This window comes from Spinacia oleracea, chromosome 4, assembly GCF_020520425.1.
Source record: "Spinacia oleracea cultivar Varoflay chromosome 4, BTI_SOV_V1, whole genome shotgun sequence".
Taxonomy (NCBI): Eukaryota; Viridiplantae; Streptophyta; class Magnoliopsida; order Caryophyllales; family Amaranthaceae; genus Spinacia; species Spinacia oleracea.
Genome location: NC_079490.1, coordinates 26,804,390 through 26,819,001, shown reverse-complemented (window position 1 = coordinate 26,819,001; position 14,612 = coordinate 26,804,390). Strand labels below are relative to the sequence as shown.

At 35.6% G+C, this 14,612-nt stretch overlaps 2 protein-coding genes across 2 annotated transcripts; one reads left to right on the top strand and one right to left on the bottom strand.

The window, feature by feature from the left end:
- The first annotated feature begins 3,951 nt into the window (after positions 1-3,951).
- LOC110789914 (phosphoglycerate mutase-like protein AT74) lies at positions 3,952-8,334 on the top strand. Its single transcript, XM_021994635.2, has 2 exons — positions 3,952-4,586; positions 7,650-8,334. The coding sequence occupies exons 1-2, from the start codon at positions 4,133-4,135 to the stop codon at positions 8,132-8,134; spliced, it is 939 nt and encodes a 312-aa protein (XP_021850327.1). The 5' UTR covers positions 3,952-4,132; the 3' UTR covers positions 8,135-8,334.
- A 721-nt stretch (positions 8,335-9,055) lies between these two features.
- On the bottom strand, positions 9,056-14,310 carry LOC110789913 (glutathione synthetase, chloroplastic). The gene is made up of 12 exons (XM_021994634.2): positions 13,869-14,310; positions 13,349-13,518; positions 12,591-12,666; positions 12,318-12,448; positions 12,068-12,190; positions 11,905-11,985; positions 11,562-11,642; positions 11,367-11,436; positions 10,852-10,973; positions 10,454-10,593; positions 10,187-10,379; positions 9,056-9,387 (listed from the first exon to the last, which is right to left on the bottom strand). The coding sequence occupies exons 1-12, from the start codon at positions 14,235-14,237 to the stop codon at positions 9,264-9,266; spliced, it is 1,680 nt and encodes a 559-aa protein (XP_021850326.1). The 5' UTR covers positions 14,238-14,310; the 3' UTR covers positions 9,056-9,263.
- Between the last annotated feature and the right edge of the window lie 302 nt (positions 14,311-14,612).

Here is a 14,612-nt window from a genome sequence, read left to right as displayed (position 1 = left end):
TTTCCCGCAACATCTACGACTTGGATAATATTTATATTTCCGATACGATCCATATTTCCGTTTCCGGCAATATCATCGTTTCCGGAGTATTCATTTCTTGCCTGTGACGATCTCAGCTCCCACTGAAACCAAGATCCGTCGATTCCGAATATCCATAGATGGAGTATCTAATGCCATTAAATACTTGATCCGTTTACGTACTATTTGTGTGACCCTACGGGTTCAGTCAAGAGTAAGCTGTGGATTAATATCATTAATTCCACTTGAACTGAAGCGGCCTCTAGCTAGGCATTCAGCTCACTTGATCTCACTGAATTATTAACTTGTTAATTAATACTGAACCGCATTTATTAGACTTAACATAGAATGCATATTTGGACCAAGGGCATTATTTCCTTCAATATTATCGTATACAAATACGCACTTTTTAAAGTATATCTATAATAGAAAGTTAAAATAGGTCCCTTTTCAAGTTGGAGTATAAACGTGTTCTTAAAATTAAAAATGTTTATACATAAGGCGCTCATGGAAAAGCTGAGTTATGAAATGGTAATTCAATAATGGTAAAACTCGGGTTAGTTATTCACGTGATCTCAACAAAATCATTACATATACTTTGTATAAGTATAGAATCCCTCTATCCTTATTTTCTCGCCCCATATTCTATTTAGTACATCCCTTAGATCGAGCAAATATACAAGACTCCTCCCAAACCCCAACTACATAATGTAATTACCTTTTGAATTAGCGGGTGTGGTCAATATGCTTAGTTATGTAATTACCTTTTGAATTAGCGAGGGTGGTCAATATTCTCAGTACGAAGTAGTTAATAAACGAACCAATTACATTAAAAAAAATAGAAAAAAAATTCAAGGGTGTAGAATATTAGGAATATATTACTTTAGAATTATCTTAGGAAATATTATGTTAGAATAAGTATTTGGTTCATATTAGGTATATATATTAATCCCTTATGACTCTCGTTCAGTTTTCAACAAACAAATTTATCAAATATCTTTAGAAAGATCTACCCTCACATACCTCTTTTTGTTTCCAATTCTCTCTTTTTTTTTTAAGGAAAAATTACTTTAAATAATCCAACCTTTCGACGATTTTCTGTTAATAATCCGACCTTTGGATTATTATCTAATAATCTAACCTTTGCACCCCATTAACTTTCATTGCACCTAACAAGTCACCAACCCGGTATAGCAGGTCACCTATATACGTGTCATGCAACCATTTGTTATTTTTATATTAGAAAATAATTAATATATTTTTTTTTTCCCTTTACCTTCTTCCTTTTTCTAGTTTTTTTCTTTCTTCTTTTCTTTACCCTTCCTCCTTGTTTAGTCGCGGCCTCCACCAGAACTCTAACCCTTAACCAAATCCATTATAAAAACCATTTTTTTCATTTTTAATATTATTTCTTTGAATTACATTAAAAAAAAAAAACTTCCTCATCTCCTATATCCACCACCGCAACTCCTCCTCTTCCGCTTCATCATCATTCCTTCTTTATTCTTCTTGTCAATCACCAACAAGTTATGCCTCTTCAACTAGTGAAATTTCTATTGATTTTTTTTTATGATTAGTAAAAAAATCAATGAAGGATTACTCAAATAACTAAAGAGAATTTCAATTGAAATTTTAGTATGAGGAAACGGATTTGTAGATCTTGATGAGGGTGTGGTTATATATCTGCTAGATTTTGCCGCCCCGCTTTGTAGATGGTTTTGATGGTGGTGACAGAGCTAGGGACATTCCGAGGTGAGGGGTATTAGCAGTGGTGGTTGATTTTGGGTGTTAGTGATTGTTTGTTGGTGGTGAAGAATAGACGGTGGGGAGGAGAGGTGAAGGAGAAAGATGGTTGGTTTAATTGGTTGGGTAGTGGTTGTGGTGGTGGTGCGGTACAGACAATAAAAGGATGGAGAGAAATTTTTTGTTACATAAAGGTAAAATTAATTTTAAGAAATATAAATAAAATAATTCCATCAAAAAGGAAAAAAAATACAGCAATCAGTTTTGAGGAATGATGGGTTCTTTTTAGAATAAATAAAAATAAATAAATAAAGGTGATGACTTGTTGTGCCGGTTGCAAGTGGTTTAGGTGCAATAAAAATTAATAGGGTATAAAGGTTAGATTATTAGATAATAATCAAAAGGTTGGATTATTAACGGAAAATGGTCAAAAGGTTGGATTATTTAAAGTAATTTTTCCTTTTTTTAATGGGATAATTGTACCTTTTTCTCTTATTATCTTTTAATTAGTACTTATTTATTATTTTATTCCTAGCAAAATTTATCTCTTATATTTTATCGGGTGCTTATCTATTTTTATCTTAAAAATCTGAATAATATTAGTTAAATATTTATAGCAAGGAGGATTCATCAGACCAATATTAGTTAAATACTACCTTTTGCGATTGGTACAAAGAACTGCAATACTTTATGTACTTAGTACCAATATTAATTATAACTTAAAAGTAAATTAATTAGGATTATAGTTCTAAAATGATTTCATTATATTTTCTGTATTATTAATGACTTGATTATGAGTATTTGATTTTGCTTACTTTACGGATTTACGGATTATAAGAGAAAACGAAACAATAATTTGTTACTCCATATAAGATTAGTTTGCATTGGACACAAAAATTAAGTTAAAAAAAAATGGAATCAAACAAAATTTACAACTTCACAACCATAAGACAGCCACCATACGTAGTACATAAACTATACTTGGTGAATTGGTGAACTAACACACGTCTACGATGAAGGAAGATTCTTAATAGCCCTCTTGAACACTCTGTCCACCGAGTCGGCATTCTCTTCACTTCCACCAACACGTGACACTGCTTGCCGGAAAATACCACCAGATTCACCAACCCAAGTGGCGGCTACATGGAGTGGAGTTATCTGCACATGCCCATTGCTCAATGTCAATTCATGAGCAGAGACAAGTGCCTCATTCGTCTTGTGGGTAATCCATAAACCAATGATCATCACCAAATGCAACCAATAATTCAAAAAAATATCCTAGATCATTCATAGTTCATAACCATCAAACGCAATTCACAAGACTGATTACTCAATCGCAATGCAACCAAATTCGTTGCGAGACCAATTTTGATGGTCTTAATCGATTTGCATAATTTTTCTTTTTTTTTTTTTCTGTGAAAAACTTAATGGGTCATATGATTAAATCTCGTAAAATTAGGTCTATTTATAATGTTTCATGATTGAAAGTTTAACTTAGGCTAAACTCTAAGGTTTTTTTTTTAAAATAAAAAAATCATACTAATCATTAAAGTATGACTCAATGTTTATCTGATGTTTATATTTTATCTTTAATTTGATTTTATCTTTCCTCGATTATTTTTTAATTATTAGAGTGTTTGATTTTCGATGGAGTTGTATATATTAATAATTAATTAATTAAAATATCTACGTGGCATCTAATTATCTACGTGACATTTGATTTTTTAATATAATTCAAAAAGAAATTAGAAATCTTATTTTTCATTGGCCGAGACCATTAGTAATCCTATGTGGCGCTCTAATATTTTAGCAAATATGCCTCCTTTATATATGTATATTAGATTAGATTAGTTTACTTTCATTAAACTCTGTACTGGTCAAAGTGCACCAAACATTAAAGTTCGAAGGAAATATAGTATAAAAATAAATATTTCAAACATAAAGATTAAAATAAAATCAAAAATATCTAAAGCGAAATATATATATTTTTAAAAAAAAGACAGAATCACAGAAGCAGTATTGAATTGGGTAACACTTAGAAATCCAAAAGAAAAAAAAGGCTCCTGGTAGGCAAAACGAATAAACTGAACACAATTAAATACGGATTAAACCCATTAAAAATGAACGCCCGACCCAGTTGACAAAATCACCCATCCCATTATTCCCATTATTCGAAATTCTTACATCAATCAATATCAACCCAAACACGTCTTCCTCTTTCCCCAAACCCCCCATTTAAATACACAGTTCCCCGAATCCCCCATAACCTCATAAACTGCTTTAACAATCAAAACCCAGTTTAAAAACCACCACCAGCCACCGTTACCGCCACCGCCGCCAACCACAATCGGGATCACAACCACCACTGAAAATGGGGCACCACAAACTCCCAAAAAGAATAATACTAGTGCGCCACGGCGAAAGCCAAGGAAACATCGACACTAAAGCTTACTCAGTAACACCCGATCACAAAATCCCACTTACTTCTGACGGAATTACCCAAGCTTGCGACGCCGGAAACTCAATTCGCCGCTTACTTGACACCGCCTCCTTCTCCGTCGATGCAGCCTCCGCTTGGCGAGTGTACTTCTACGTCTCCCCTTATGAACGGACTAGATCCACTCTCCGGGAGATCGGACGGTCATTTCCGAAGCGCAGGGTGATCGGAGTTAGAGAAGAGTGTAGAATACGCGAGCAGGATTTTGGGAATTTTCAAGTGGAGGAGAGGATGATGGCTATTAAGCAAACTAGGGAGAAATTTGGGAGGTTTTTCTATCGGTTTCCTGAAGGAGAATCTGCAGCTGATGTTTATGATCGTATTTCGAGTTAGTTCATCTTTCTCTCTCCTCTTTTTCCATTAATTTGTTGTCTTTTGTGATTTTTTGATGTTAATTTTTCTGGGTTTTGATTTTTTGGGTTGTGTGTCTGTGATTTTTTTATTAGAGACATTAATTTGATCATGATTTCATTAAGCTGTGAAATTAATTGTGTATTTGTTATAGTTTTTGCTTATTTATAGTTTAAGAAGCTTATTGGTGATACGTTACATACCCAAGACCTAGGATCGAATCCTGTTGTGTCATTGGCTCATTGTCCTGGTAGATAGATGGTGGTGGTTGAAATAAAACATTAATTTGAAGATTTTGCGGTTTTTTTAATTTGATGATTTTAATAGGGGAAGTTTGAGGTTTTGCTTCCGAAATTTGTCACCTCCAGTTTGTTCTTGCCTTGTCTCATTCAATGGTATTGGGTGGATTGTGGGCGATGGTCAACTTGGTTGATGGGATCATCATGAAAATGAGACTTTGGGGTTGCTTTAGCTCTATTTTATTCTGAGATTGAGCTCTGTATCTGAAAGTCAACGAAATGTTTATGTTGTCAAAAAGTCAACTCAAAATTTGGAATTTATTGGGTTGAAAATTCCTTTGCTCTATAAGAGGGGAAAATATGTTAATACCAAATTATGGAGTGTCTTCTTATCGGGGTTACACGATCTGCTGTTATACTAGATTCCATTTTCGTTTATTAGTTGTGAGACTTGTGACCATGTTAAGGCGATCACTTGGTGGGGAAAGGCATGGTATTTGAATATCATAAGACGAGTTGGTTACACATTCACTTATTATTGAAATGATGAGATTTGGGCCATAAAAAATAAAATTTGATGAGGTTTGACTGAATCTAGTGTAGTTGTAAATGTTATAATGGAAAATTGTCTTATGGGTGGCAATTAAAATGTCAAAAAGAATATCAAACGTCATGAAGAATGACTGGTTCCTTATTTTATTTGTAACTAGGTGAGTTTTTTTTGTAGATTCTTGAGCATTCTATCAGAACAATGAACATAGTCGACATGCCTAGAGAACAACCACAACATGCTTAAAAAATCTTCCACTTTGTAGGAAATGTTGAGACTTAATTTATCATGTTGTACTAGTGAAACTTCGATGATTGGCTTCCTGAGATTCATGGAAATGGTAATATTGAAAATTGTATCTCTTGTATGCATCTTGAGTGAGGAAAGTAGCAGTCTAGTAGATTGTTTCTTTACTACTTCATATGCATCATACTTGGAGCAAGAGGGCATTTATTTATGGAGTCTGACTCTGTTCTATGAGCTAGGGGAACTACATTTTCCCTTTACTTTCTCGCACATTCTTTTTGCAAATCTGTGTTGCATTAAGCTTCATTTAGCCACTAGTTACCTTGAAATGCTGTTGGATGTATTTTGGGCATGCTAAGACTAACTAGCCTTACAAAGTAGAATAAAGTAATTGATACTGCCTGCGTATGTAGTCCCAAGGAGGCAAGGAGAAACTACTGGATTTAGAAAGAGTTCTAACCAGCTTCCATTGACAACAGCTTTTCCTCTTATTTTGTGCTCTCTGTCTGCTTCACATATTTAAGTTCCTTATCAATACATATGTAGTGGTAATCAGTACGGACTACGGAGTAATTAGTCTGTATGAAGAGCTTTCCACAATATTTTATTGCCTGCCTTATTCTTCTATGAATCTTTTTTATTGCATGGAAATGCAAAAGAATAACGCACTGAAAGTCTGAAAGTTGCACGAGATGGCTGCTTATTTCGAAGTAATGTTCTTCCATGAATGAGCTCTAGCAATTCATATCACTGATCAAGGTTGAAGTGTCCTTGCTGTTCTTTGTGCCACATGATGTCATGGCCTTGTGACCCTGTTTTGTTTTGGGGGTAGGAAGTGTGCTTCTCTTAGTCATCGAGTACTCTGATATTCTATGATTCTATCCTCCACTGTGTCGGGCTTAACAATTTCTGGTACACTGTTTTTTGTCATACTGCTGCTTTATTTAGTTGATTAATTGGCTTGCCTTAAAACAGCCAGCGTTATCATTTTAAACGAAGTATGAATTTAGTTCTTATGTTCATTATTAAGCATCTTCATTGACATTGAGAAAGAAGGGTTGTAGGTTGGTGTTCACTTATGACCTGTATCAAAATCTGAGAATATATTGGAAGTTATAGTCTCTGTTACCCGGACTCTTCATTTTACCTCAAATACTTGTGTCGGATCCTCGACACTCGGACATGGGTATGGACACTTCGACACTTCATTTTGAACCAAAATCATGCAACTTTTTCACAAAATATCTGTGTCGGACAGTTGGACACGTTCCTGTGTCCGATATGGGTATCCAAGTCCGGGTAACATAGGTTATAGTAACTAACACAAATTAGCTCCACTGTCTAAACTAGGAGAGTTTTTCTCTCATTCTGTTTTCACTGTGGACCATTTTACTTAGTGCTACAATCTCCTGCCGTTTTTAGAGGCATTCAGTAATGGTGTTAATATTGATGTATTGTGCTTTCACTTTGCGAAGTGATTTAAGACTTTTTAAGACCAGATTTCCTGAGTTTTCTGCTCAGCCAGCAGTCTAGGATTTACTTGTTTTTTTTTCCTGCAAAATATGAGTTCTTATGTTGGTCTAAGGAAGTAAGGAGCAAGCAAGCCTCATGAGACTAGTAATTTCTCTGAGCTAGTACCAATTATTTTAAGAATAACTCTTCGATTGGTCACTATGGCCCTTTTTTGTATGCGAGACTTCAGTCTTTCCTTATATACTGCATTACAGAGAGTCTTAGGGATATTTTTTTACATATTTCTTGAATTATGAGACGTGCAACTGGGGATAGCTGTTGGATTATCAGGAGACCTGCTGGTTCGTAGCTGGATTGGCCTTTATTTTGGCATTTACAATCGATTTGTTGTTTAGTTTATGTGTTGGTGTTGCCTTCCTTTATTCTCAAGTGCTGTCTCAGCTGAATGGACCGAGTAGTTTATGCTATTTGCATTTGAGTGTTTGCAATACAGCATTTGGTATTATATAGCTGATCATGAAGCAAATTGCAGGTTTCATGGAATCATTATGGAGGGACATAGACATGAGCCGACTTCAACATGACCCTGGGCATGAGTTAAACCTCGTAATCGTAACACATGGGTTGCTGTTACGTGTATTTTTAATGAAATGGTTCAAGTGGACAGTTGAACAGTTTGAGTTCCTGAATAATCCGGGCAACTGTGAGTATCGAGTGATGGAGTTAGGTGAGGGGGGAGAGTACAGCTTAGCTATCAATCACACAGAGGAAGAGTTGCTGGAATGGGGACTTTCTCCTGAGATGGTAGCTGACCAGAAGTGGAGAGCCCATGCCAAAAGGGGTGAATGGAATGAAAAATGCACTTGGTATCTTGATAGCTTCTTTGATAATCTAGAAGATTCCGATCACAGTGCAGAAGCTAGTCCTCGTTTTGAAAAGAAATCCAGTCTCACCAAGAAAGATGGAGTAGAAGATAATAATCATGTTGAAGACGAACAACATAAACCTACTGACTGAGTGTTGATCAATTCTTTCACTACAAATTTGTACAGGCAGGTGCTTACCCTGTATACTAATTGATTAATAGGTTTGAATTTCGGATATTGTCATCTGTTATTCAGTCCTTTTAATTGTATTCTTTGTAAGAATTTGCTACAGTATCGAGCGGGGTGCTCCGTTCTATTTTCTTGTATAATGTATCCCTCATTGTTGGAGTATGCACTAATAACACAGTAACATTGTAAGGAAAACAAGGTACCGCCTAACCTGAACCCTCATCTTGTAGGAAGGTGAAGAAGTAATGGAGATCTGATCCTCCTTCATCTTCTCTTGTATCATTAAACACATACACCATAACCTGAACCCTTCTTGTAGGAAGGTGAAGAAGTAATGGCGATGAAGAAGGCGGTTAGTTTGATAGTTTTGGTGGTTGCCACAAAACCTGAACCCAGCTTGGGTGTTCACCAATACCCTGATCCTTTGTCAACCATCCTACTCTCGGAAGAGTTTGTTGATAATAACGAAGCTTGCAATTGTCGCGATTATGGGCAAGTTTGCATACCATATATCGATGGTTGCTGCTCGCCCTATCACTGCCTTTATCCTGGGACTACTTGTGTAAAGCTTCAAGCTTCCGATCCTTGCATGATGATCTTCATCGATCTCCTTTGCGTCCATTACGTACTTCTGTCTTAATGCAGTTTACCCTTATTCCTCAGGTTGTAGGGGTGCACTGCTACTGTTAGCAAAGTGTACATCCATCTTGTACCTTTTCCATGTTCTCAGAGTGTTGATGAACCTTAATAATACACCACTGCATTTGTCTACTTGGAAACTATATTATCGTTAAAAGAAACTTCATACACTAATGTACAGAGTAATTTCAATGTTTAACCAAACAATCACTATGTCTCATGTGAAGCTAAAACAGTCTTCAGAGATCAGGAACAGAAAATTTTCAAAATTATTTGACGTTCCTCTGCTGCATTAAACAGACACTGTCTCTCTTTGCATTACACAATACAGTTATTCCTCTATTCAGAACCACAAGCCTGTTTCTCCCTTTAGGGTCAAGCTGAATATAAAACCAATGTTTCTGTTTATGTCAAACTTCAGTTATCATAGAGTAGTTTTTACATGTAAACTATCAACTTAAATACAAACTGTCCAACACCGCAAAACCAGCTGCAACCCCACCTTCATCTGATGAAGAAACCTTTGTCCGCATCAAGTAACCACATTGCTCATTCATGATAATCTTCTCTTTGTTTCTGCACAGTTTATGGACACCTTAATGAGATACAATTTCAGAGATAGGAAAATGTTTTTTATTTTAACCCAAAACCCATAAAAACTCTCACGGCCCCTTTGGTGGCCGGTAATAAATGGTTGAAATGGGAATAAATCTAAGTGTTATTTGGCAAGAAAATAACATCATGATGTCCATGGTAATGAAATTCTGTCCCAAACTTGGTGTTTTTCTTCGTAAATTTTACTTCTCATACGGTAATGGAAATTTATAAAGAAAAAGAGATAACTTTGAGTAAACTAGCATTACCATGGGAATGAATATTGATTGACACCATTTATGACCGGCTACCAAACGAGCCGTTAGTGCTGTGATATCTTTACTACGTGAGAAACCAATGGCTATTCATCAATTTAGCTTAATTTAGAGGTCACTTAACTAAAAACTACTCGATAACACGAGGGTAATGAAATTTGAAGAAAAACACATGTTTGGGGATGTGGTCACTGGTCACATTATCACAAACATTGGAATATAATTTATCTTAACTAAAAACCTACTTGACACCACATGATGGTAATGAATTGAAGAAAGGAGTCGCATTACCACAAACATTGGAATATAATTTTTAACAATTCTTATACATTTATTACCAACTATCAAACAAGCCGTAAGAAGGTTATTATTCCTAAAAGTTGAGATAGATGTCCACGTATCAAATTATTTGCGGTGACATATACAAAGTGTATAAAAAGGCCTTCTTTCTCCTCCTCTTAGCATGCCAAGTTACGAAAGATATTGTGCGATGTGCATTTACGTACCTCAAATAAGCTCCATATATTCCCAACTCTGAAATGGCATGATCTTTGTGACAAATGCCTTCTCGTACCAGAAGTGATGGAAAAACAGTAGGGAAAATCCTTTGCATGAGAATGTATGCAGCATCTTCCTGCGATCCCCCCTTCTGTATTCTTAGCAGTGCTTCCCTCACCTCATCCCCATAAGTGTTGTAGCCTGTAGTTAATGATAGTCCAATATTACCAATCACATTCATATAAACAAATAATCATGTCTGGAATTAGTGGTACCTCCGCCTTCTCTCTGTGGTTTCATCACGTATAACTCAGGTTTTTCAATTGCATCAGTAATAACTTCAGTATCATCTAAGCTCCACAGACCTGCAAAGCATTTTCTAAGTTTGGCAATGTCTTCTTTGTCATCAAGGAACCTGCTTGTAAATCAAGGACAGGCCCAAAATCAGACTTCAGGATACCATTTTCCATCCACCATTTCAAAAAAGTATCATGTTGAAGATCAAAGACCGAAATTTACAAAGTCAAGAAAATGGCACTTCTGCTAGTGGCAAAGAGTTACTACATAAAAATGCATTGGTTACTTCTAACAGTTCCAAAGACACAAATGCATTTCTTAAGTTGCATAAGCAATCAATATGAGTTGAACATGTGCATGAAAACTCAAGAATTACCTTTCAAGCACATTGGGTTTTGCAAGCTCCTGCTGGATCTTCTTGGTACCTGCTAAATGGTATGCAATTGAAGGACACTTCACGGCAGATGACTGCTCTATTAATAGCCTAGCTCTCCATTCCTGTAGAGCATTATACTTTGTCATTAGCGCTTAAGTAAGGCTAATCCATGGTGTGAATCCATTTCTACGCTAGGTGATTGATATGCAGAAATGAAGCATATGAACGCAAAGCCTCAAGTCAAATCCTTAAAACATCTTAAATTATAACATGGAAATTGTTGAAACACCTGAAAGTGAAGCTTCTATAAGCTCATTCATCAAAAGTTCACCAAAATATGAAGGTTCACCCTCATAGCGATGCTGCGATGCATATAATATTCAATTACATTACGAATTATCACTTGCTCAGGGGTTTTTGACATATAGATAGGGGGAAAAAAATCAAACACAGACAACAATAAATTTCTCATAAAATATGAAATTAAGGGTGATAACAGCTGCCAAGGCACTGACCAACTCTGAAGGATAATCAGTTGGTGCATAACCAGCTCTAAAATACACCACTGCAACTGCTTCCCCATCTCTGCAAGCATTGAATACATAAGTTAGAAACTTGAAGTGATAAAAAAAAACCACAACATTGAATAAAGGAAATTTTAACTGGGCTGAGGAAAAAGAGAAAGGCATAATGTCCTTGTGATCACATACACAACAAGTGTCCCGTCATGCAGTATCTCACCCTCTGCCTCAATTTCTGCTAATGTCTTCCTGATAGATGTAACACCATGTGTATTACACAGTTAAGAAAAACTGAGGCACAAAGACAGTACAAAAATCCCTCAAATATGAATACTTCAAACATTCACCCCCATGCTCTGAATAAAATTTTGCTCCTATATCTTCATTGGTATAGTCTAATCGCATTTTATAGACAGTTCATAATATCCCATACAGACAACCATTTAAATAAGTGTACTTAAATTATGAGGCTTTTGCGACAAGCCGACAACCATCTTTCCACATGTTTCAATAAATAAAGAAAAAAGGATATTTCTCTCTCAATACAGCAGAAAGCCAATGCTGGTCGTACATGTTGCGTTCCTCAGCTTGAACCACAACTAGGGCAACAGCCCTGCAGAGTTTAACAATACCAAAAGTTATTCAAGAGAATGAGACACCAGGTACAGAAATAAGAGGCTATTAAGCAAATCAACCTAGGATTATTGTACTCTCGCCATGCTTCAGCTAATGCCTTCGCAAACTGATGAACAGAAGGGTTTTCAGGGACCTTTCTGGAGTCCAATTGAAGCTGACTTCCATAGAGATCGATCAAGTTCCTATATTACAAACTTCAATCTGTTACCGGGCACTACTTATGTAGCAAAAATCTTTCTTCAGGGGCCTTTAGTTTAATTGAGTAAATAATTTGTAACCAATAGGGGAAGCTGAAATTCATAACCTTACCTGTGAAGTTCACTGACAAGACATGTAAGCCCAGAAAATGAAGATGAGATTGTGTTGAACTCTATTTGAAGAAGTGATTTTGTTTGTGCATCAAGCATGTAATCCGAACGATGTAAGCCCAAGCGTATTTCCTATATATTATTTTTGAATCAGATCAAACTTCAAATCCCGAACTTCAGAAAGCAATTACTAACTTTTCACGCTAGAAATCAAGACAACTGTAGTTCAGTTATCATCATAGTTTAAACAGTATACAGAAGAAGAAAAATCCACCTCCTTCTTATTGATGTCTATCATTTTGGAATGAATATCTAACAGTCTCGAAGTGAAAGTATCCACTTTTCCGGTTCTGTAATATGAAAAACAGCCGATATATTCAGTTTCATATACATCACCAGCTATTCCAAGTTGATACGAACTGAGAAACAAAGGAAAAACAAAAAAATCCATGGAATGACAGACGTAGTCACACAGACTTCCAAAGAAAAAGCTTGGAATAATAACAGAAAAATCTACGGAAGTACAAAGCTAACTTGACCTACCATCCCAGTTCCTCCCTCCTCAATTTAAGGTTCACTGGGCTGCCATTGTCACAGGATAAGGACTTATTGCAGAATTTATTTTGATATCGATATATCCCTTACAATTCCGGATACACAGATAAAAACTCTACTAACATTTGACTGATTCCTTGTCCATGAACCTCAATAGACTTGAAATATATCTCTTGCAGTCTGTGGACTCTACTTCCACCTAAATAACACATATTTGATTCACCAATATGAAAGGGCCCTTCATACTACAATCAAGTAGTACTGAAAATACGTAGACCTAAACTCAATTCCACATGTACACCCGATTCTTGTCCCTGAGCAACTTAAGTTACTCTTAGAGTTTCCAACCAATTTCTAATTACCAACACAACTTAATGTAAAATAAACTAATCTGATGTGTTCAAACAAGATATACGTGGTACAAGGATGCAAAATTGTGCAACCTTTAACTGCATTGTGGGGACATTGAAGACGAACCTCGATAATGAATCTTGGAGAAACTTTGCATCCAAGCTGACACGATCAAAAAGTTCATTGAAAATAGGAGCTAATTCACATGCTTGCCTGAAGTAATCCTCTGGAAATGAGACAGGTAAAAGAGCAAATGGGGCATGAATAATACCAACCCCAGGAACTGTCCCTGATTTCTGCAAATGAACCAGTAAACTACCTTCACTTTCAATTAGCAACCAAATTACAAATACCCAACTGCCCTCTAAACCAGTACCAGCTCTAATTAATCATAATCAACATTTATTAATTCATTATTCCTTCAGTCAAACATAAAGATTGAGCATTTTACTTGCAATTTTGTTTTTCCTAAAATTCATGTCAATAAAACCCCATTCAATCCAAAAATTAGAAAGGTTGTGCTAAATAACAACCATCAAATAAATTTCCCAAGATAGGATTAACTCAGGAATTCACGAAAAAATCACGTATCGTTTGATGTAATTAAATGTTCACTATATCTACATTTGGGGAAAAGATGACAAACCTGAACAGTTCTATCACCAACGACAAGCCCATGAAGAGAAGACCAAACCAGGGCATCATAAACCAATTTCTGAAGCAAATTGGTGTTAATATCATGAGGGTTAAAGATGGGTTTTCCAGAAATTTGTTGTTGGGTTTCAAATGAATCGATTTTGCTGGAGCTTAGAGGAATAATTGAAGATTGAAGTGGGGATTGAGACATGACTGTGTTACTGAGATTGGGGAGATGAGAATAGGGTGAACAAGTTTGGAGATTGTTGAAAGAATTGAAATTGGAATTGGGTTTGATCGGAATTTTTGTTGAGGAGAGAGAATGAAAAAGGGTGTGATTGAAATTGGAATTGGGTTTGATGGGAATTTTTGTTCCCATATTCTTTCTTTTTCAGTTCTTGCTCCAAAGTTGCTGCATAGTTTATTCTTCAGAGTGCTGATTGACGATTGCAAGAGGAAGAAAAGTAGAACAAGTTGCTAAAATTACCCCTTTGGGGTTTCACAAAATTCTTATTTACAAAGGGTGTACAATAAATATTGTACACTGGAGTAAAAGTTAACTCAAAATATTTAAAAGTTAAGCTTATATATGTAAAAGTTATATATTTTTTAGTGATAATTTTTTTTATTTCAGTAAAACATATTTTTTCAAAACCACTAATAAGTATAAAATTAATCATTTCTATCAACTTTTTTTTTACTAATATAAAAGTTAATCAAAACTAGGTTAAAGTTACAAAAAAATGAGTAAAAG